The 21,880-nt window shown below is 36.7% G+C and overlaps 1 protein-coding gene across 2 annotated transcripts; it reads left to right on the forward strand.

Annotated features, from left to right (window-relative positions):
- The first annotated feature begins 2,032 nt into the window (after positions 1-2,032).
- abi3a (ABI family, member 3a) lies at positions 2,033-19,307 on the forward strand. 2 transcript variants are annotated; one of them, XM_073839911.1, is made up of 11 exons: positions 2,033-2,267; positions 3,821-3,991; positions 7,020-7,199; positions 9,228-9,286; positions 11,020-11,115; positions 11,208-11,506; positions 13,693-13,812; positions 14,035-14,166; positions 16,059-16,154; positions 18,149-18,274; positions 18,407-19,307. In XM_073839911.1, the coding sequence occupies exons 1-11, from the start codon at positions 2,136-2,138 to the stop codon at positions 18,568-18,570; spliced, it is 1,575 nt and encodes a 524-aa protein (XP_073696012.1). In that variant the 5' UTR covers positions 2,033-2,135; the 3' UTR covers positions 18,571-19,307. The 2 variants fall into 2 exon arrangements, with proteins under 2 accessions (XP_073696012.1, XP_073696019.1); XM_073839918.1 differs by lacking the exons at positions 14,035-14,166; positions 16,059-16,154.
- The last annotated feature ends 2,573 nt before the right edge of the window (positions 19,308-21,880 follow it).

Raw genomic sequence — 21,880 nt, forward strand, 5'->3', positions numbered from 1 at the left:
CGTTCTCAGTATATGGAGGGTTCGAATAAGACGTCTCGTGTCTTTATTGACACCGGTCACCATCTACATTTCAGACCTGTGCGGCTTGAGGACAAAGGCTCGTATTTCTGCTGGCTCCAAGGAGAGCTGGCTGCAGAGATCAGACTGGGGGTGTATCTGCGCTTGGGACGTTTGCGTCAAATCTTGGATCCAGAGTCTGTCTATGTGCTACAAGTTATACTTGCTTGCTACGCTGGAATTTCTGCTATGTTTCTCCTCACTGTGGGAGTCAGATTTATTTGGCAGATAAGCAAGGAAGAAACACCTGAAGATATACTGATGCACACTTACTGTGAAGTGCAAGGTCAAATTGAATAAATATGCTGTTTAATTAATTTTTTGTCATTTTTTTAACAGACTGAGAGTGACAATGGTAATAAAGCAGAAACTACATACTGTACAGTGAGGGTTTTATGTTCTATTATATATATATATATATATATATATATATATATATATATATATATATATATATATATATATATATGATAAGATGAAGATGAACTCTATATATATATGATAAGATGATAAGACACACACACACACATATATATATATATATATATATATATATATATATATATATATATATATATATATATATATATAGAATTCAGGTAGACTTAAAAGCTGAATATTGTGAGTAAATTTATGTGAGTCGTTTGTGGTCCATAGTAATATTTTCATATATAAAATAAACTATTTTTGAATATTGTAAAATATTTTATAGAGCTTGGCATAACTTGAAATGTACACTGGCGTTCAAAAGTTTGGGATCATTAAGATTTTAAAAAAGTCTCTATGCTCATCAAGTTAATAAATAAAGAGAATAAAGTAATATTATGAAATATTACTGCGATTTAAAATAAGTTTTCTATTTTAATATACTTAAAAAAAATATTTCTGATGCAAAGCTGAATTTTCATCAGATATTACTTCACTCTTTAGTGTCACATGGTCCTTCAGAAATCATTCTAATATACTGATTTTTATTCTAATTTTCAGGATTTTTTAATGAATAAAAAGTTTAAAAGAACAGCATTTATTCAAAATAGAAATATTTTCTAATAATAGAAGTCTTTACTATCACATTTTATCAATTTAACACATCCTTGCTGAATAAAAGTATTAATTTCTTTCATACAAAGAAAAAAAAAAAAAAAATTCTGACCCCAAACCCCAAATATTTAGCAGAACAACTTTCCAACACTGATAATAAATCAGCATATTAGAATGATTTCTGAAGGATCATGTGAGTAATGATGCTGAAAATTCAGCTTTGCATCACAAGAATAAATTCTATATTAAAGTATATTGAAATAGAAAATCCCTATTTTAAATTGCAAAAATATTTAACAATATTACACGATTTTCTGTATTTTTAATCAAATAAGCACAGCCTTGATGAGCAGAAAAATCTTATTTAAAAACCATTAAAAATCTTACTAATCCCAAACTTTTGAAAGGCAGTGTATATTCTTCTTCTTTTTTATTTTTATTAATTTACATGACTTTTCCAAATCTAGAAAGCACACTTAAAATCTAATATGTTCAAGTTTTCTAAAACTGGGGGAATCATGGTTCTTTAAAGAAAGAAAATGTGTTGTAATTAAAATAGTAAACATCTTGATTTTTAGTTGTTTTAGCTCATTTTCTTGCTTGTTTCTTTATTTATCTGTTAAATAAAAAAGTCCTAGATTTTCAGCCTCTGTTCACACTCTGTTCAACATTCATAGACACTTGGTGACAATCGATACAATCGCTAGAGGGCGTGATTTCATCGCTGATGGGGACCCACATGTTTTTGAAGCAATTTAGTATTATTAGTACTTGTATTATTCTTTTATGTTTCTATAAACTAGTCACGCCAAGCTGCTGATTTATTGCAGGTTTAAATGTAAAAGGAAATACGTTTTTAGCTTCCACATTAGCCACCTGATTAGGCTACATATGTGCTTTCAGCATCAAAGCAGAACTTGTGTCTGGTGACAGAGGAAGGCAGTGGCGGATGGGGTCTGACTGACAGATATCAGTAGGCTGCTGTCGCACGGAGGTTTCCGGAGTTGTTCTTAAACGGTCTGTCACTCTGTCGCGCAATGAAGGATCAAAACTACTCCGAAGAAGTTACAAAAATACTGGAGGAGGCCCCCACTGCTCGCAAAGCACTTTTAGACAATTACAACAATTTATACAAAGTAGCGGAGTACTGCGAGACCAACTACCTGCAGGTAAGACACTCTCACGCGGCTCGAGCAGCTTCACATCCCACACACTGATCCAATGCGAGACCGGTAGAGAAATGACGAGACGAGTACATTAGAAAAAAAAACGATTTAAATATTTAATAGCATAAGTGATACTTCTGTGCATTGGGCACAGAATGCGTTATTTGCGTTTTCACCGCGCTGTTTTTCTATGTAAAACACAATAGACTACGCTAGACAGATGTGTTGGACCGTTCTAGAAACAAGACACTGCGTACTAAAAATTTGACATTTAAGTTCAAAGTTGTTGAAGACATAGACCTTGCGGTTTTTACCCCATCCCTCTGTCCTGCGTCTCAAAACGCGTTATGTGTGAATGGCACGTCTAACACATCTATGCAGAAATCACTTTTTACAGTCAGTACGCAAATGTGTTATTAAAGGTAAATGCTACATATGTTGGTGTATTTTTTTTCTGAGGAGTCCCTCACTCTATTAGCCTATAAACTACAGATTAAAACAGCGGAACTTTTACAATTTGATCTCACCTCCCCACATTTATGTTACTATGTATGAGACCGGTGCTCAATATAAATGTGCTCTTGTACAGCATTCAGAAAGCAAGACTGTCTTCCTTACAGCAGAGATAGTATCTGGCTCGAACCTTGTATGAGGTCAAGGTTTTTTCAGTTTACATTTGCAAAACCAGAAATGACCTCTCAGCGGGCTCAACAACAGAAATTGCTTAATAAACATAGTAAATAATGTCTTCACGAAGATGTAAAACCGCTAAATGGTTTTCGTGAGGAGTGTTATAATTGTCTCTGTATAAAAACAACAGAAGTTTATGGAAATTATAAGTCCTAGCTACAAAAGTGTAGCTACAAAATGCTTGTGTACATAAAGTTTGTTCCCTTTTTTTTTTTTTGCTGCAGGATGTTAAGGGCATGCAACACCATGACAGCTATAAAAGGGATAGTTCACCCACAATCAAAATTCTTTCGTTAATTACTCACCTTCATGTAATTCCAAACCCGTAAGACCTTTGTTCATCTTCAGAACACAAATTTAGGTATTTTTAGATATTTTTTGATGAAATCCGACAGCTTTCTGACCCTAAATAGACAGCAACACAACCGAAACGTTCATCATGTGACATCAGTGGTTCAACCGTAATGTTATAAAAAGCGAATGCGCGGCAAAGACTGACACAGAGAAAGAAGAAATTGTTGAATAAAGTTATTGTTTTTGTTTTCTTTGCGCACAAAAAGAAATCTTTTAGCTTCATAACATTACGGTTGAACCACTGATGTCACATGGTCTATTTTATCGATGTCCTTACTACCTTTCTGGGCCTTGAACGTGTCAGTTGTGTTGCTGTCTATACAGGGTCAGAAAGCTCTAGGATTTCATCAAAAACATCTTAATTTGTATTCTGAAGATGAACGAAGGTCTTACAGGTTTGAAATGACATAAAGGTGAGTAATAAATGACAGAATTTCCATTAAGATGAAACTGGTTTAAACATGCATCTGTGTTTTAACGGGGTTATTTAAAGGATGTTTCTAATTCTGCAGTCTGGAAATGATGCCAATAAAGCCCTGGAGGAGACCAAGGCCTTTACTACTCAGTCCTTGGCTAGTGTGGCCTATCAGATCAGCTCTATGGCCACCAACGTGCTCAAGCTTCTGGACGCACAGACCCTGCAGCTCCGCAAGATAGAGTCCTCCATCAACCAGATCGGACAGGTACAGTATAAGCCCCATTCCTCTTTGTCTTTTAGGGAAACTGGAATATGCAATCAGAGATACTTTGAAACATGTTGAGCATATTACCGTAGTCATGATAATCATTGTAAAGTACAGGTAGTCAACATTTGAAGTTGAAAACCTTTCATCAAAGTTGCCCTAAAACCAAAAACAATAACCGTGCTTGTCTTAGGACAACTTTCAATGAACTTTTTTGATCCACTATATAGTTCAGTCCTATCATGCTGACTCTGAAACTTTGCCGGCTCCACAATGCCGTCTTTCATTTCATGTAAAATGGAAGTTGTCCTTAAGATACACTGAATTTAGCAGTTTTTTTTTTTCATGCAATGGTTCCTTATTTCCTCTAGTAATTAAATAATTTTAATTTTGCCATACGTCACCACAAAATGTTTACCACAATGTATTTTTTTTTTTCCACCACAGCCCATAAGGAATAAATTGTTAAATATAATTTTACAAATTTTAACACTTTTTAAAATGTAAATAAATGGTTTCTTTAAAAAAAGAACCCCGTGTGTTGTAGGTATAATAATATTTTTTTATGGATAATTTATTTGAAAATAATTAAAAACTATATTTGCAGCATTTATATGATTTCCTGTTTTAATTCTACATCTTTAAATTCAAGCTCACATTATAATCCTACATCCTGTTTTCATTTTCAATCCAATCCTACATCCTGTTTTCATTTTCAATCCAAATGTAATTACTGAAGTGAAATTTAGAAAGCATTCTCAGTTCAGTTAATTGATTCCTTGATAAATTATTTTTATGGCCTCGGCTCTATTACTACTGTTTGCTTAAAACTTGTAAGAACATTTAAGTAAATAGCTTGACTGCAAAATTGTGACTCTGGCCCACAAAACCAGTTTTTAAATTAGGATTGACACATAATAAAATAAAATAAATAAATAAGCTTTCCATTGATGTATGTTTGTTAAAATTGGATTTGGCCAAGATACAACTATTTGAAAATCTAGAATCTGAGGGTGCAAAAAATATCAAAATACTGAGAAAATTGCCTTTAAAATTGTATAAATAAAGTTCTTAGCAATGCATATTACTAATCAAAAATTAAGTTTTGTTATATTTAAGGTAGGAAATTTACAAAATATCCTCATGGAACATGATCTTTACTTAATGTCCTAATGATTTTTGGCATAAAAGTAAAACTGATCATTTTGATCCATACAATGTATTTTTGGCTATTGCTACAAATATGTCCATGCTACTTATGACTGGTTTTGTGGTCCATGGTCACAATTGCTCTTGGTCTCTTGGTAAAAGCTTTCCTACTGTGAAGTGGTTGAGGACTGTTGTGGCAATGTCCCAAAGCTGAGTGTAGGTAGTCACTGTTTGGGGCCCCCTGTCACCCGGGTGATAATACTCTGTGCCACCACGGCCCCCTCAACTCCCTTGGCTCCTCTCACTGCGGCTGGGACTCCAGCACAGCATTCCAGCGTGCTCCGTGCCCAGCCTGCCTAACCAGGTCACCTGAGGCAGGGCTAAAGCGGGGGTAAGCCAGATCCCAGACTTGGAATGAAAGGGCCACTGTTCTCTCGCTCAGAAACAAAGTTTGAACGCTGATTGATGTCCTCTATTGTCTGCCCTGCACCCAGGAAGAGCTGTAACAAGCAGGCCTGAAATAATGGTGATCCTTCTCACCCTATTTGAGCGTGAACACCAGATTGGCGTTTTAGGAAGTATCTAATGTCCTAGCAAGGATGAACTACAAGAAAACTTTGAACAACGGACTTCCTTGTACATGACCAACTAAAATTTTACAGAGGGATTTGAGTGCACTGGAACAGCATAAAAGGCTATTAGCTTTGTGTTATGGTGGATGTAAATACTATTATGCCCAAGGTTACTTAAAGAGATAGTTCACCCAAAAATTAAAATTACCCCATGATTTACTCATTCCCAAGCCATCGCAAGTGTATTTGACTTTCTTCTTTCAGACAAATACAATCAATGTTATATTAAAAAAGTCCTGGCTCTTCCAAGCTTTATAATAGCTGTTGATTCTTTGAATCCAAATAAAGTGCATCCATCCATCATAAAAAGTGCTCCACACGGCTCCAGGGGGTGAATAAAGGCCTTCTGAAGTGATTTGTAGTGTTTGTAATAAAAATATCCATATTTACAAGTTTATATTGTTATCTCCAGCTTCCGCTAACTGTTGTACGCACATTCACGAGAAAGTAGCGTCCAGTGGATGACAAAGGCGTAGCGTAAGCTCTGGTTAGACTATGCTAGTCTCGCAAGAACCAAATTTTGTTTACAGGAGCACAGGAAGCTCCTTTCATTAACAAAGGAAAATCAGTGTCCTTTTGGCATATATTGAAATCCTCTGACATTTGTTTTTACAAATCCTCGTTTTTTCTGCTCTTCCTTTTTCGTCACTTGTTACCGGAGCTTACGCTATGCACAGTTGCGTGTACGACAGTTAGCCGAAGTTAGAGATTACGGTTTACAAAGTTGTAAATATGGATATTTTTCTTACACAAACGCATCGATTCCCTTCAGGGTGAGTAAATCATGAGGTAATTTAAATTTTTTGGAAAACTATCCCTTTAATGCCATTCTCTTCTGTTTTTAGAATGCATATTATTAGCTAACTGCATTGTGAACTAATACATGTTTAATAAAATAAATAAACATATTATTTTTAATATCAAATTCAATAATTTTTCAGTCATTATTAAAATATGCGTAAAACTGCTGTTTCCTGAAAAATAATTGTATACATTCATTGTATTATATTCATCAACAATCAGAATCAAACATTCAAACGCCAAAAAAAAAAAAAAAAAAAAACGTAATAAAATTGTTTTACTGTAGAATGTTGCAAAGACCAAAATAAGCTTTTCTAGAGAACCATTTAATGAGTGATGATAGTGTGGCAGTAAGATTAAGAATATGTATTGATTTTAATATCAAAAATTGTTTTAGAGATTTTCAGGTATAATTTTTTTCCTCCAATATCTGTACTTGTATACAGACAGTGGACATGCACAGGGAGAAGGTGGCACGCAGAGAGATCGGTGCTTTCACGGCTGCCAAGAGGGTTCCACGCAGTCATAAGATTGTCCCTCCAGCAAAAAATAAAGAAGCCAAGATCAAGTACTCCCGCACACCGATCTCCTTCTCTAGCCTGGACTCAGTCGGCCATGGCGTGAAGGTAAGCACACATACAGAGTGGACTGCCTAAATGTCCCTTTAGCATTTGGTTTATATCACAGCTCAGGCCAGATAAAGCCGGATTTGACAGCATATGACAGTCACAATCTCATCCATATTGCTATAAAATGTAGCATACTGTGTAGAATTCAAATGGGGGTGTCCGAAACATTTTGTGGCCTGTGCCTCTTCAGGAATATAATCCACACCAAAGAAAGAAAGAAAGACTTCTTTCGTCCCAATTTACACTGTCTGAATCTTTCCCTGTCCTCTATATAGTGCTCTAAATGCCATTCACCATATAGACAATACTACTTCTGTGAACAAGTGACTGATTTCAGACGTAGCTTCAGCGTCTATTTATAGTATAGGGGGTGGGATGCTTTTGATTCCAGAGAGCATTCAATTGGACAAAATGTTTGATGAGAAGCTGAAGTGCAGGGTGATGTCATTAAAATCGTTGATCCACATTGGCGGAATTTAGAGACTGTTAGTTTTGAATGCTTATATCTTGTAAATGTGAACTCTGTCATTGTTTTGGAGCACACTAGCTTAAGGCTGGCATGTTTATACTAAAATCCATAAAACTTTATTTTTGATTTCATGGGGAGTTAGGTACTTTAACATCATAAATATGCAAATATAAATGCTAACCCAGGGTTTACAGTTGTACAGTGTGAAATCTCAAAACCTGGATTATTTAGTACCCTATATAGGGTAAAGTACAAACAAAATGGAACAAGATACGCCAAGATTTCCCAGGGTTTACAATGACTCTGGATTAACAATTTAAAAAATGTAAATTTTATATAACTTTTAATTTCATCTCATCACAAAAAGGTAGAAATACAAGGCAAGCTGGTAAAAAGTACCATTCGATGTTAGTTTATCTTTTGTTAGTTTTGTCACACTTGACCACATCCTGTTATACAGCAGTTAGTCTGACATCAATTAACAGTGCACACACACTCAGAGCAATGGCACATTCAGATCACTCTTTTCCTACCTCCTCTACACTCTTCTTTTTTCCTCAAACACACACACACACACACATACACACACAGTTGGCTGGATAGCAGCCACTAAGCAGCGTGGGAAAAGCATCTAGTCATTAATTGGTGCTACCCATGCTAAGCTATCTCATTGATACCCCGCTATGTCAGTATAGCAGTAAGCGGACAAACAAACACAAAGCTTTGAGAATTTCACAGGAATGCATTTGTCAGGCTTGCAGATAGATCGGCACAAAGCCACAGAAGACTGTTAAAGCACACGATTATATTAAGTCTATCACGTAGCACACACACACACACACACACACACACACACACACACACACACACACACACACACCAAGACTTAGACACTGCATGTACTCATAAGCACAAATAATTCTGAAAATTCAGCTTTGCCATCACAGGAATAAATGACATTTGAAAATATATTAAACTAGAAAACAGTTATTTTAATTTTAATAACATTTCACAGTATTACTGTTTTTGCTGTATTTTGACCAAATAAATGCAGCTTTGATAAGCATAAAAGACTTCTTGTAAAAACTTAAAAAAAAAAAATTCTGGTAATGTAAATACATATTCATTCACTTCATGTTTGACTGTAAAGCTGAACGGATGTAATCCAAAAATAATGGTGAAATTTTTTTTAAACAGGTTTCCCTGAACACGAGCCACTGGTCAGTCAAACAGATTGAGTTGAGCCAGTGTTACTGTGTAGATTTGCTCAAACAAACAGCAATGTATTGATTGCACCACTGAACCATAGTGTTTACACTTTTGGGGGTAATTAGCTAGCAAATATAGTTTATGTTTCTGGAATAAATGTGCAGTTATTTTGTTTTCAATATACTCTACGTTCTCTGAAAAACTAAGTAAACACAAGAGGTTGGCTAATGCTAACCACAAAGGAGTCAAGGCGGTCAGTCTTTAGTTTGTCTGTGGATTGTTTTTGTTTGGATATTATAATTTAGTCATATCCAAATAACGCTAATTTGCACATTTGTTGTTTGCAGGATTCTGGCCAACCACAATTAAAAACAGCTACCATGACGCGGAGCGGCAGCACACTGAGGTACATCCAGAGTGTTATTTTAGTATTTTTATATGCTATTACAGTATGGTTTATTAATATTTTGAATGAGCTTTTGTTTTACGTTTTTGTTTTCATTTTAGTCATTTTGCTAGGTGCATTTGTCATTTTTACTTTTTTAATAAAAAAGGATCTTAAACACATGTTGGCCTTCTGAAAAGTGTGTTAATGTTCTGTGTTATGTCCTCAGTACTTTGTTGGGCCTCCTTTTGCACTAATTACAGCATCAGGGCGGCGTGGCATGGAGGCGATCAGCCTTTGACACAGTTAAGGTGTTATGGAAGCCCAAGTTGCTTTGATATTCAGCTCGTCTGCATTTCGGGGTCTCTGTTCCCTCATCTTCCTTTTGACAATACCCCATATATGTTCAATGGGGTTTAAGTCAGCGGAGTTTGCCGGCCAATCAAGTACAGTTATTCCATGGCTATTAAACCGGGTACTGGTAGTTTTGGCTTTGTGGGCAGGTGCCAAATCCTGTTGGAAAATAAAATCATCATCTCCGAAAAGCTTGTTGGCAGCAGGAAGCATGAAGTGCTCAAAATTTCGTGGTAAACAGCTGCGTTGACTGTGGACTTGATAAAAGACAATGGACCCACACCAGCAGATGACATGGCTCCCCAAACCATCACTGACTGTGGAAACTTCACACTGGACTTTAAGCAGCTTGACTTTTGTGCCTCTCCAGTCTTCCTCCAGACTCTGGGACCTTGATATCCAAATGAAATGCAAAATTTGGGCAACAGGCCAGTGCTTTTTCTCCTTAGCCCAGCACAGATGCTTCTGACGTTGTTTTTGGTTCAGGAGTGGCTTGGCGCATGGACTTCTCCAGCTGTAGCCCATGTCATGCAGACGTCTGTATGTGGTGGTTCTTGATGCACTGACACCAGCCTCAGTCCACTCCTTATGAAGCTCCTCCAGATTTCTGAACCGCCCTTACTAGACAATCCTCTCAAGGCTACGGTCATCCCTGTCACTTGTGCACCTTTTCCGGCCACATTTTTCCCTTCCTCTTAACACTCTGTTAATATACTTCGATACCGCAATATTATCAAATATAAATTATAATTACAATTATCTGTTTTAATATGTGCTATATATAGGGAGTCTGTGACCATTGTAAAGTGTCTGGCTGTTTTTTTTTATTAGCATCTTGTGCCATGAGTGCTGCACTGCTGTTTACTTTTAAAAACATATCTCGAGACATTTGCACGTTTTCTTTCTGTTATGCAGTATCTACCTGTTTTTGATCAAGTATGCATCCTGTGTTTATTCATCACTTGCCACCCACATGACCACAGCCACCCCTATGATTAACTGTAATGGTAGTCATCACATCTCTTTTTATTCTGGATTAGATCCTCCACCAAAAAAGTCTTTGTTGTTCATTAAAAAAAAAACTAATGAAAGTTGATATATTAATCTTACTAACCCCATATGTCTCAGGCTTCTGTTCCTCTTCCATTTTAGTTAGAGGGCCTTTCTCCAGGAAGTGATTTTAGTTTTGTTCTACCCACTTCCCCTCTTTGTACTGCCTAAAAGCAACACGCTTTGCATTGCGGTAACTTTAGTTTCTCAGAATGAGCACTTGAGTCATGCACGTGTCTTTTTACAGCAAAGTGTCCTGAGTGGCTTTCTGCATGAAATACAGAAGTACAAGCCTAATATTAACTGTCTCACAGCTCATTATGTGTTTCTATGTCTGTATGTTGTTTAAGTCGAGGTAGCCGTCCACCTGAACCTGTCCAGTGTCCTGTGGCGCCCACTCTGTCTCATGGAGCGTCCCTCACCTCACTAAATGACAAGTCTATTGCGTAAGAGCACATAAAGTGTTTTATCATTTCTGATTATAATTCTAACTTCACATTTATGTCACTTGTCATAACTGGATTTCTTCCATCCGCAGTTCGAGCTTTGGTAAAGCAGTGCCACCTCCTGTAGTGCCCAGCTGGCCCACCAGCCCTGAGGATGACATTATCAACACGATGGTGATTGACGGACCTCCTCCTCCACCCCCACCAATGGAGGCAGAGGGTGAACAGGATCAAGGACGGGAGACCGGTCCACCCCCACCTCCACCACCTCCTCCCCTTGACTGTACCAACATCCCTCCGCCCCCTCCTATGCCCACCTCTGTGAATACACCTGATCCCAGCAGCCTGATGAACATACCACCTCCTCCACCAGCTCCACCTCTTGAAACAGGTTAGTTTGTGCCGACTGACAAATCAAGGCATCATCCTACAGTGAGGGAAAAAATTATTTGATCCCCTGCTGATTTTGTATGTTTGCCCACTGACAAATAAATGATACGTCTATAATTTTAATGGTAGGTTTGTTTGAACAGTGAGAGACAAAAAAAAAAAAAATCCAGAAAAATGCATTTCAAAAACGTTATCCATTGATTTGATTGAAGATAAATAAGTATTTGACCCCTTATCAATCAGCAAGATTTCTGGCTCCTAGGTGTCTTTTATACAGTTAACAAGCTGAGATTAGGAGCACTCTCTTAAAGGGTGCTCCTAAAAGTGCTTCTAATCTCAGTTTGTTACCTGCACTGCATCAAAGGGACGATGGATGGGGCCATGCATGTAGCTTCAAATCTTGGCTGAGAACCTCCTTCCCTCAGCCAGGGCATTAAAAACGGGTTGTGGATAGGTATTCCAGCATGACAATGACCCAAAACACATGGCCAAGGCAACAAAAGAGTGGCTCAAGAAGAAGCACATTAAGGTTCTGGATTGGCCTTGCCAGTCTCTAGACCTTATTCCCATAGAAAATGTGTGGAGGGAGCTGGAGTTGCCAAATGTCAGCCTTAAAACCTTAATAACTTGGAGAGGATCTGCAAAGAGGGAGTGTGCAAAGCTGGTGGCCAACTACAAAAAATGTCTGTGATTGCCAACAAGTGTTTTGCTACCAAGTTGGGCATTGAGAACCGGTTCCATTTTAGAACCGGATCCTCATTTTCAATAACCAGTTATTCAATAAGACGTACATTTCGATTCTGCTTAACGATTCCCGTGTTTGCATTTTTATGTGATTTTAAACTGTTTAAGTACAGAAAGGAAAAGAACTTGCGCACTGTTTGACACACATCTGAAGCGAGAGCATGGAGAACAGTGGTCCCGATGCGGGTTCCCGGCCTGTGCCCGTTCCCAAACAGTTCCATGCATTTTCACTGTAGAAAAGGTTGTTCGACAAGCAGAATCAAAACCAGAATCGCTAAAATTCAAACGATACCCAACCCTACTTATTTCACTCATTAAAATGCAATGACTTTTTGTTTGTTTGTTTTGTTGTTGTTGTTATTCTGTCTCTCACTGTCTAAATAAACCTACCATTAAAATTATAGACTGATCATTTCTTTGTCAGTGGGCAAATGTGCAAAATCAGTAGGGGATCAAATAATTTTTCCCTCACTGTATAACATGGCAGGTCATTCAAAGGTGTTTAAGATGTTATACAGTGTTAAAGCAAGGTGTGATACAATTTTTGTCAATTTCAGCTGCTCCACTTAAAGGGATAGTTCACACAAAAATGGAAATGATCTGTCATTAATTACTTACCCTCATGTCATTCCAAACTTGTAAGGCCTTCGTTCATCTTCTGCACACAAATTAAGATATTTTGGATGAAATCTGGGAGCTTTCGGACTCTGCATAGATAGCAACGCAACCACCACGTTCATGGCCCAGAAAGGTAGTAGAGACATCAATAAAATAGTCCATGTGATAGCAGTGGTTCAACCAAAATGTTATGAAGCTATGAGGACACGTCTTGTGCATAAAAAAAGCATAAATAATGACTTTACTCAACAATCTCTTCTCTTCCAAGTGCTACGACTGACACGGAAGAAAAAAAAAGTTGAATAAATTTGTTATTTCTGTTTTCTTTATTCACAAAAAGTATTCTCGTAGCTTCACAAAGTTACGGTGGAACCACTGATGTCACATGGACTATTAACAATGTCTTTACTACCTTTCTAGGCCCTGAACCTTTCAGTTGCATTGCTGTCTTTTCAGGGTCAGATAGCTCTCGGATTTCATAAAAAGTATCTTAATTTGTGTTCTGAAGATGAACAAAGGTCTTACAGGTTTGGAACGGCACGAAGGTGAGTAATTAATGACAGAATTTAAATTTTTGGGTGATTGCTTTAAAACTTTTGGTCCGAAATTGTGTACTGTACTACATTTGATAACTTAGACTTAAGTTAACGTAACAAATACAAATTAGGTTTATGTAAATATAAATGTTTGTTATAAGAATACAATCTAGTCAGTAAGCATATTTGAGGACTCTACTGAAGTCAGAGAAAAATAATCCAATGACAGAAGTTTAAAATAGAAAATTCTATAGCAAAATAAAATTGAATAGAGAATTTTTGTGTCTAGTGGCTGAGGAGAATGGATTTCCTCTACCAGAAGCTCCCATGGACATGCCTCCTCCACCAGCACCCGACGGCCTTGATCTTCCAATCCCACCGCCTCTGCCGTGTGACGAGAACATTGAAGGTACAAAAATGGCAAAACAAAAGCGCATGTTCTTCTGGTGGTGTTTTGTTTTGAATGATGCTTTGTATCTTGCTTCAGAATACTCAGTTTGAATGATTACATGTTCGCTTTGTCTTACAGGCAGCTTATCTATGCTCTTTATCTTTATGTGGCCGTTGTTTATTTCTGAACTTATAAACTGTATGCTCTTATTTTCACACTTGTCTCTCTCTTCTCGCTTAGCTCCACGCTCTCGTCGGTCACGAGTGCGACGTCATCCTCCTAGCACTCGCTCGCTGTCTCTAAGGGTCCGCATGGGCCCCAGCACCCGCTCGCTGTACACGCGCTCGCTTTTTCTGCCTTCTGCTCAATCACGTAAGACCCCACTACTTTAAAAGACCTGATTCGTTAAAGCCACCCTTCAGATTTCATTAATAGTTTCTTGTTACATACAAACAAATGTGACCATGGACCACAAAACCATGAGAAGAGTAAATTATTTGAAATTAAGATTTATACATTATCCAAAAGCTTTCCATTGAGGTATGGTTTGTTAGGATAGGATAATTTATGGCTAAGATACAACCATTAGAAAATCTAAAATCTGAGGGTGCCAAAGAAATCTAAATACTGAGAAAATCACCTTTAAAGTTGTCCAAATGAAGTTGTTAGCAATGCATATTACTAATCAAAAATTACATTTTAATATATTTAAGGGAGGAAATTTACAAAATATCTTGATGGAACATGATCTTTACTTCACAAGTTCACGCTTACATATAATTAGCCGGAGAATAGTAGTGCATATTTGGCGTGCTGTCCGGTGAAGGGCTCGATGAATGGCCCGAACCCAGAGTACCCCCCAATAGGAGTAGAGAGAACTCGGAGTGAGGAGATGGGGTGGTGGAGGGTTACTGATAAACCATCAGGTGAATAGAGGTGAGTCAGCTGTATTTAAACCTATGGCGCTGATTGACTTGAGTGGGCTCCTCTTGTCATGTTTACGCTAAGTATCTGACGCGCTTCTCCCGAACTTTGTTAATGAAACATCATTTAATATCCTAATGATTTTTGGCATAAAAGAAGAATCGATAATTTTGTCCAATACAATGTATTTTTGGCTATTGCTACAAATATACCCATGCTACTTAAAGGAGTAGTTTACTTTCATAACAACAATACACAGATAATGTACTCACCCCCTTGTCATCCAAGATGTTCATGTCTTTCTTTCCTCAGTTGTAAAGAAATTATGTTTGTTTTTTTCAGGAAAACATTTCAGGATTTCTCTCTTTATCATGGATATGGATGGCGCCCCGAAGTTTGAACTTCCGAAATGCAGTTTAAATGCAGTTTAAATGCAGCTTCAAAATGCTCGAAACGATCCCAGTCGAGGAAGGGTCTTATCTAGCGAAACGATGAATTATTTTCAAAACAAATTGACAATTTATATACTTTTTAACCTCAAATGCTCGTCTTGCCTCATCTCGGCGCAGCTCATGCGAACTCTTGTGTGATTCAGGTAAATACAGTTAGGGTACGTCTAAAAACTCCCATCTCATTTTCTTCCCTAACTTCAAAATCGCCTTAGATCGCTGCAAAAGTACCAACATATTGTTTACAAAGTGAACATACAAAGAAACAAAAACAGGTAAAAACAGCATTATAAGACGATTTTGACATTGAAGACATAAACGAGATGGGAGTTTTTAGACATACCCTAACTGTATTTACCCGAATCACACACACTTTGCATGTGCTGCGCAGAGATGAGACAAGACGAGCATTTGAGGTTAAAAAGTATATAAATTGTCAATTTGTTTTGAAAATAACCAATCGTTTCGCTAGATAAGACCCTTCCTCCTCGACTGGGATCGTTTAGAGCCTTTTGAAGCTGCATTTAAACTGCATTTAAACTGCATTTCGGAAGTTCAAACTTCGGGGCGCCATCCATATCCATTATAAAGAGAGAAATCCTGAAATGTTTTCCTCAAAAAAACATAATTTCTTTACGACGGGAGGAAAAAAAGACATGAAGATCTTGGATGACAAGGGGGTGAGTACATTATCTGTGCATTGTTGTTATGAAAGTGAACTAATCCTTTAAGACTGGTTTTGTGGTCCAGGGTCATAAATAGGTTCTTATTTAGCCACGAATACCATCCAAAGACTATTTAGTTTAGTAATTGTATTTTTATTGTTTGCCCCCTGAAAAAAAATAATCTCAAATTTGTTCCCTCACACTTCTCATGATAAACACCTGTCAGTCATGATACCCCCACCCCCTCCATACCCGCCTCCTCTGGCTCCGCCTGTTTCATTCAGCCCTTTGTGCAGGATCCCTGCCCGCCTGGAGCACCTGGGTAAGTGTGGCCTTTTTGTGCATTAATGTCTAACGCTCTTCTCTTCCTTTATATTTGCAACTTCCCCAGTGTGCGCTTCAGCAAGCCAAATCAGCACATAATTTGACCTCATATCACGCCATCCTACACACAACATGACACTTGATCTACATCCTCAGTCAAGTTAGATCACGTCAATACAAATCTGTACAACTTTTAAGGCTGAAATACACTACTAAACTTTTAAAATCTGAACAGATTTTAAAACTCTATCATACACTTACCAACTTCGTGTTGTTTTACATGACTATTGAGGAATTTAACTAAAGTATGTTGCACACATTTCATGAAGACCCTAAAGAATCATACCAACTTGTAAAAAAGGGCATCCGATATCCCCTTTAAAAGATTAACTTATAAAATAGATCTAAAACAAGAAAAAATGATCAACTGTATGCAAAAAATAAATAGAAATGCAATCCTGTCAGTAGACATATTTAGAGGCTGTAGTGGAGTTAGTACTAGAGTTGGGGTACTCGGACTTGTACTCGGACTCGAGTCCGGTCTCGAGTACAATTTTTAGTGGACTCGAACTTGTCATGGACTCGGATGCATTTTGACTCGGACTCAAGCTTTTAGGACTCGGGAATTATTGCCGAGTCCAGGGACAGTTGACAGAAATTTTACTGACTCGATGCATTATTACAAAAGTGGCATTCAGTATACGCACGTGTTTAAAAGTCTTGCCAGTACTTGAAAGCCTGCTGGTTTCTTTGTATACACAAAATGATATGCTATATGCTAAATTAAGGTTTTTTTTGCATGTTATTGCTACACACTTACGTGAAAAGTAATGTCAAAATGCACCGTCTTGGAGAGTATTCATGCAAATGCAGTCAGTTTTGTCTTGAGTGAATTTGAACAGTTGGGAGAAATACAGATGTCTCAAAATATAAGATCTGTGCGTCCGGTCTTAAAGCGACAGTAGCATAAACCTGCTGCAGCAGACTGCGTCATATTACATTTACCTATTTTATCTCACAATTCAGAATTTGTTTTATATGTCATTTATATGTTGTATTTTGGACTTTATAACTCAATTTAACTCAACAGAGTTTTCTGAGGGGAAAAATGTCAGAAGTGTGGGATTTAAACTCATGATTTTGAGCTGAGGGGAAAAGGGAAAATGTCTTTTTTTATCAGAATTGTGAGATATAATCTCGGAATTGTGAAAATAAAGTCAGAATTTTGAAATTCAAACTTAAACTCAAATTTACTTTTCTTTTTTTTTTCTTTTTTTACTCTTTTATTCCATGGCTTCCATAGACTGCTACTTACAGCTTCATTTTCATCCAAGATAAAAAATAAAAAATTGTCATATAAAACCCAAAACACAGCTACAATCAGAGATAAGAGGTGCATTTTCTGCTCCTCTGGTCTCAATATACTTCCTACTCACCCCATTGAATTTATACATTTACTAAATAACAATAAATAAAGTCAAGTCCTGTCCTATAATTTTTCACAATCTAAAAGCTGTTTAACTCTGAAATATGTCACAATACATAATCTATAACTTCTGTTACATGACTTTAAAGTTTGCTGAGCAGGACAGTAATTATGAGAGGGTGTGAAATCAAAAATCAAAATGGCAATATGCAATAGAGGTTTGATTTTGTTACATTTAAATTGTCATTGCCTTATTCTAGTTGTAAAGGTTAAAACAAGGTTAAGATTCTGACAAACAGTAGCGTTTAGTTGGACTGTCAAAAAATGGAAATGCGAAAATAACTGCAGTCTTAATTTATAAAATTAGAAATGCATTGTTATTATTTTTATTGTTTGGTGTCAGTTGTTGGCTTAAGAAGGAAATAAAGAATAATTTTCACAGTTTTGTTTGATGTGGCTTGTAGCACGGAAATCACCCATACCTCCTTCAAACACACTTGTGATCATAAGGGTGCATTGACAGTTTTATACGTTTATGCTAACTTTGTGTCTTAATGCACATTTAGACCTTGAGATTCCAGCACCGCCCCCATCGCCACCAGTAGGCAGCTTTGACAACTTTGAGGAATTGCCCCCTCTACCTCCCCCCATTGATTACGACATAACAGCACCGTCTGACTATTTGGAGAAAGGTAGGCTTATTTATGTTGTCTCATGACTGTATTGACATCTCAGACAGATCATTTCATAATGACACCTTCAGAACATGAGACATTAAAAGTATCAGGTACTGATATTGCATTGTAATTTTTTTTCTTACCAAGTGGTGGCACTATATAACTACGACACAGGCAAGCCAGGTGACCTGGTGTTTCAGGAGGGCGATATCATCTACGTCACCAGCAGGAATGAGGATGGCTGGTGTGAGGGTGTTCTGAACGGAGTAAAGGGATATTTTCCTGGCAACTATGTGGAGTCCAGCGCATAACTGGTTATAAGAAGCCAGAATGTCAGTTAATTAATTTTTAAGACCTAATGCACCTTGTATTCACATTTCTAAAGTGAAACAGTGAAATCAGCTGTATGATTAGAGGTGTGTAAATGCTTTTATACTGTTGACGTTTTAAAACAATCCGACTGATTCCAGCAGAGATAAGTTTGTATTTTAAAGTTTATTTTGGTCTTATATAATGATGATGATGATAATTGATCTCTCAGGACTTTAAGTTATAATCTTAATGTACATCATATTAAGAAACATTTTTTGTATATTTAGCTGTATTTGATAAGTTAAGTTCACAAAGTAAATCATATTTTCATAATACAAGATATGTATAATATATTATAATGCAGTTTCCTAATTACAAATCTTTATTAACCATTATAAATTACATTTAATTGTTAACATTTACTTGATTCCCTTCCAAATACAGTATTTTTCCAAATGTGTTACACTCTAGTTAGTGAGTGAAATGTTAATGTACACCACATTGGCCCAATTCAGTCACAATTTCAATGTTTTATGATACCAAGTTAGCATTTACAGTAAATAGAACCAATAAACTGTTGATGTTAATATCTGGGAATAAAGTTTCATATATCAATTATAACCGTCCACTCTCGTTTGATTTGGAGTTTATTCATGGAGGGACTCATCAGCATCAGAAGCCTTTATTATTTACTGTTACACAATTTGCTTATTTCATGTTGATGAAAGATATTAAACTTCACATAATTCTTACATTTAAATGTGTTTCTCTTCATTTCACATAAGTGGAAATAAATGTTTGGGGAGTCAGCACATCTGTTTTGAATGCTGATGTACTAGAGTTACTATTAGGCATCTTAACTAGAATAAATAGTGAGAGTTGCTTGATTAACTTGCCAGAAAGGTCATGTTAGTCAACCACTTGTATCAAAACCAGCCTAGACATTTCAAAAATGCTTTCACTTTCCACTTTAATCAGGGAGAGGTAATATTATGCCTGTTCTTTAAAGGGATAGTTCAACCTAAAATGAAAATTCTGTCATTAATTACTCACCCTCATTTTGTTTCAAACTTGCAAGACCTTTGTTCATCTTGGGAACACAAATTAAGGTATTTTTGATAAAATCTGAGAGCCTTCTGACCCTGCATAGGGATGCAACTGACACATTCAAGGCATAGAAAGGTAGTAAGGACGTTTTGTGTTCAGTGACAAAAAAAAAAAAACTTTATTCAACAATTTCTTCATTTCTGGCTCAGCCTTTAACACGTGTTCACAAAAGTATGCAATGCATTAATATCTTAAACATATTAATTCCAAAGATGAACTAAGGTCTTACGTGTTCGGAACAAAATGAGGGTGAGTAATTGATGACAAATTTTTCATTTTTTTACTCCATAGCAAATAAACAAGTATGACACAAAAACATTTTTTGTTAAATAATTCAACATTCTGGTTATGTGAAACATACCTCAAACTAATGAGATTAAACTTGTTTGATTAATGAAAAAATATTTTCCATATCAAATACAGGAATAAATTATGGAATCATTCAATGTTGAGGAAAAAAATGATGGAATCATCAACCAAAAAAAACACAATTAGTACTTGGTTGCTCCTTTTCTGGTATTTATGACGGACTGAATTCTTTAAGGCATGGACTTCACTAATAAAAAACATAATATTCTTCATCAAACTGGTTTCAACTTTCTTGAACTGAGGTTGACAGGTCAAATTTGCAAGATGGAGCCTTGTCATGGACCAGGTTTTTCAATTTCCACCATACATTTACAATCGGATTGAGATCTGGACTGTTTGCAGGCCATGTCATTGAGCTGATATGACTTTTACTGAAGAAAAGCTTTAACACTATTTGCTCTGTGGCAAGGTGCATTATCATACTAACATATTTACCAAACTTCTTTTCTATTGATGGAATGAGAAAAGTGTCCAAAGTTTCAATGAGCGCATTTACATTCACGTTCTTAAGCCGATTATGCTTAATAAACCGAAAACGCACGTGGTTATGTAAACGCGGTAACCCGTTTTCTTTTACCGGAGTTATTTTGACGTTTTTACTTTTATTTCAGTTTACGAAAATGTTTTTTGATGAATCGTTTTCATCTTAGTTTTAGTGTTCGTTTACGAAAATAACCTTGGTCAAAAAGCTGCATTTATAACTGCATGAGAGGATAATATGAGCTGTAAGTTTGACGCTGACATGTTGCAAGCTTTATTTAACATAACTGACAAACATATGGAATACTCAGAGTCAGATACGCAAATCATTATATTTTGACGTCACTAAAGGGAAATAACCTGATTTATTAATAATGTAAACGCAGCTTACTTGCGTTATCAGGTTACTGATGTGCATGTAAACGGGGAAACCTGATTATTTTAATAAGCTAATATTTGTGAGTTATCAGCTTACTGGTGTGCATGTCAATGTGCTCATTGTAAACCTGTTGAGGTAAGTATAGCAATTTCCCCTGGTCTTTTACCTGACCTGCAACCCCATATTATAAATGAGTTGGTTGGCTATAAATTTGATTGTTTTGTTTTCTTCAGGCAGTCATCTTCATGTATTTCATTAGTTCAACGGTTCACAAGTTCAACAGCTCGTTAAGGTCTGTAAGCACTCTCTTTTACAGTTTTTCTTGATTGCTTTGACCTGGTTAAAGAAACTAGGATCCACTCAGTTTTCATCATCACTATCTCAGCAGAGCAGAAGACACGTCTTGCAAATGTGTTAACCCTTTCTCATTGGATTGACACATTTTCCCCACCCTTTTGCAAAACAGTTAACACGGATGTCATTCAAGCAGTCCATACTCCATCGTTTTAGCTATGGTAACCAAACAGAAACCATCTATTCCTAACTATTAGAAAACTACCTAGTCAGTATGAAATCACTGGAGCTCCTGTTTGACCCTCCTTCACACAAATCTTCAATTAGCAATTAGTCTGCAGGGCTTATAAAAAAGGTGCCACGTCTGTGTTGTTTTTTGGCCAGCTTGGATGGATGAGAGTGAGAGTAAGAGGTAGAGGGGTTAACTGAAATACTGGAAATAAATACTGTAAATAATATTTACAGTATTTCAGTTTTCAGACATGGTTTGAAAAAAATGAATGTCATGGAATCAAGAAAAAAATAATCAAAGTACTTCTTATTCTTGATCCAATTCTTTGCAAAAAGGCACATTTGACAGCCTATATTGAAAGACAACAAATGGCACTGGCAATAGGCTACAATGACAAGCAATGGTGCACTGATTCACACTGAGTTCTGTATTTTGTATTTTGTTGTCC

This window comes from Garra rufa, chromosome 1 (assembly GCF_049309525.1).
Source record: "Garra rufa chromosome 1, GarRuf1.0, whole genome shotgun sequence".
Classification (NCBI taxonomy): domain Eukaryota; kingdom Metazoa; phylum Chordata; class Actinopteri; order Cypriniformes; family Cyprinidae; genus Garra; species Garra rufa.

Bases quoted from the DNA above. Each gene is read 5' to 3' on its own strand.
- abi3a (XM_073839911.1), top strand. From the start codon at position 2,136: ATGAAGGATCAAAACTACTCCGAAGAAGTTACAAAAATACTGGAGGAG. The intron at 3,992-7,019 runs GTACAGTATAAG...ACTTGTATACAG, and splicing joins CCATCAACCAGATCGGACAG to ACAGTGGACATGCACAGGGA. The intron at 14,167-16,058 runs GTAAGACCCCAC...AACACCTGTCAG, and splicing joins TCTGCCTTCTGCTCAATCAC to TCATGATACCCCCACCCCCT.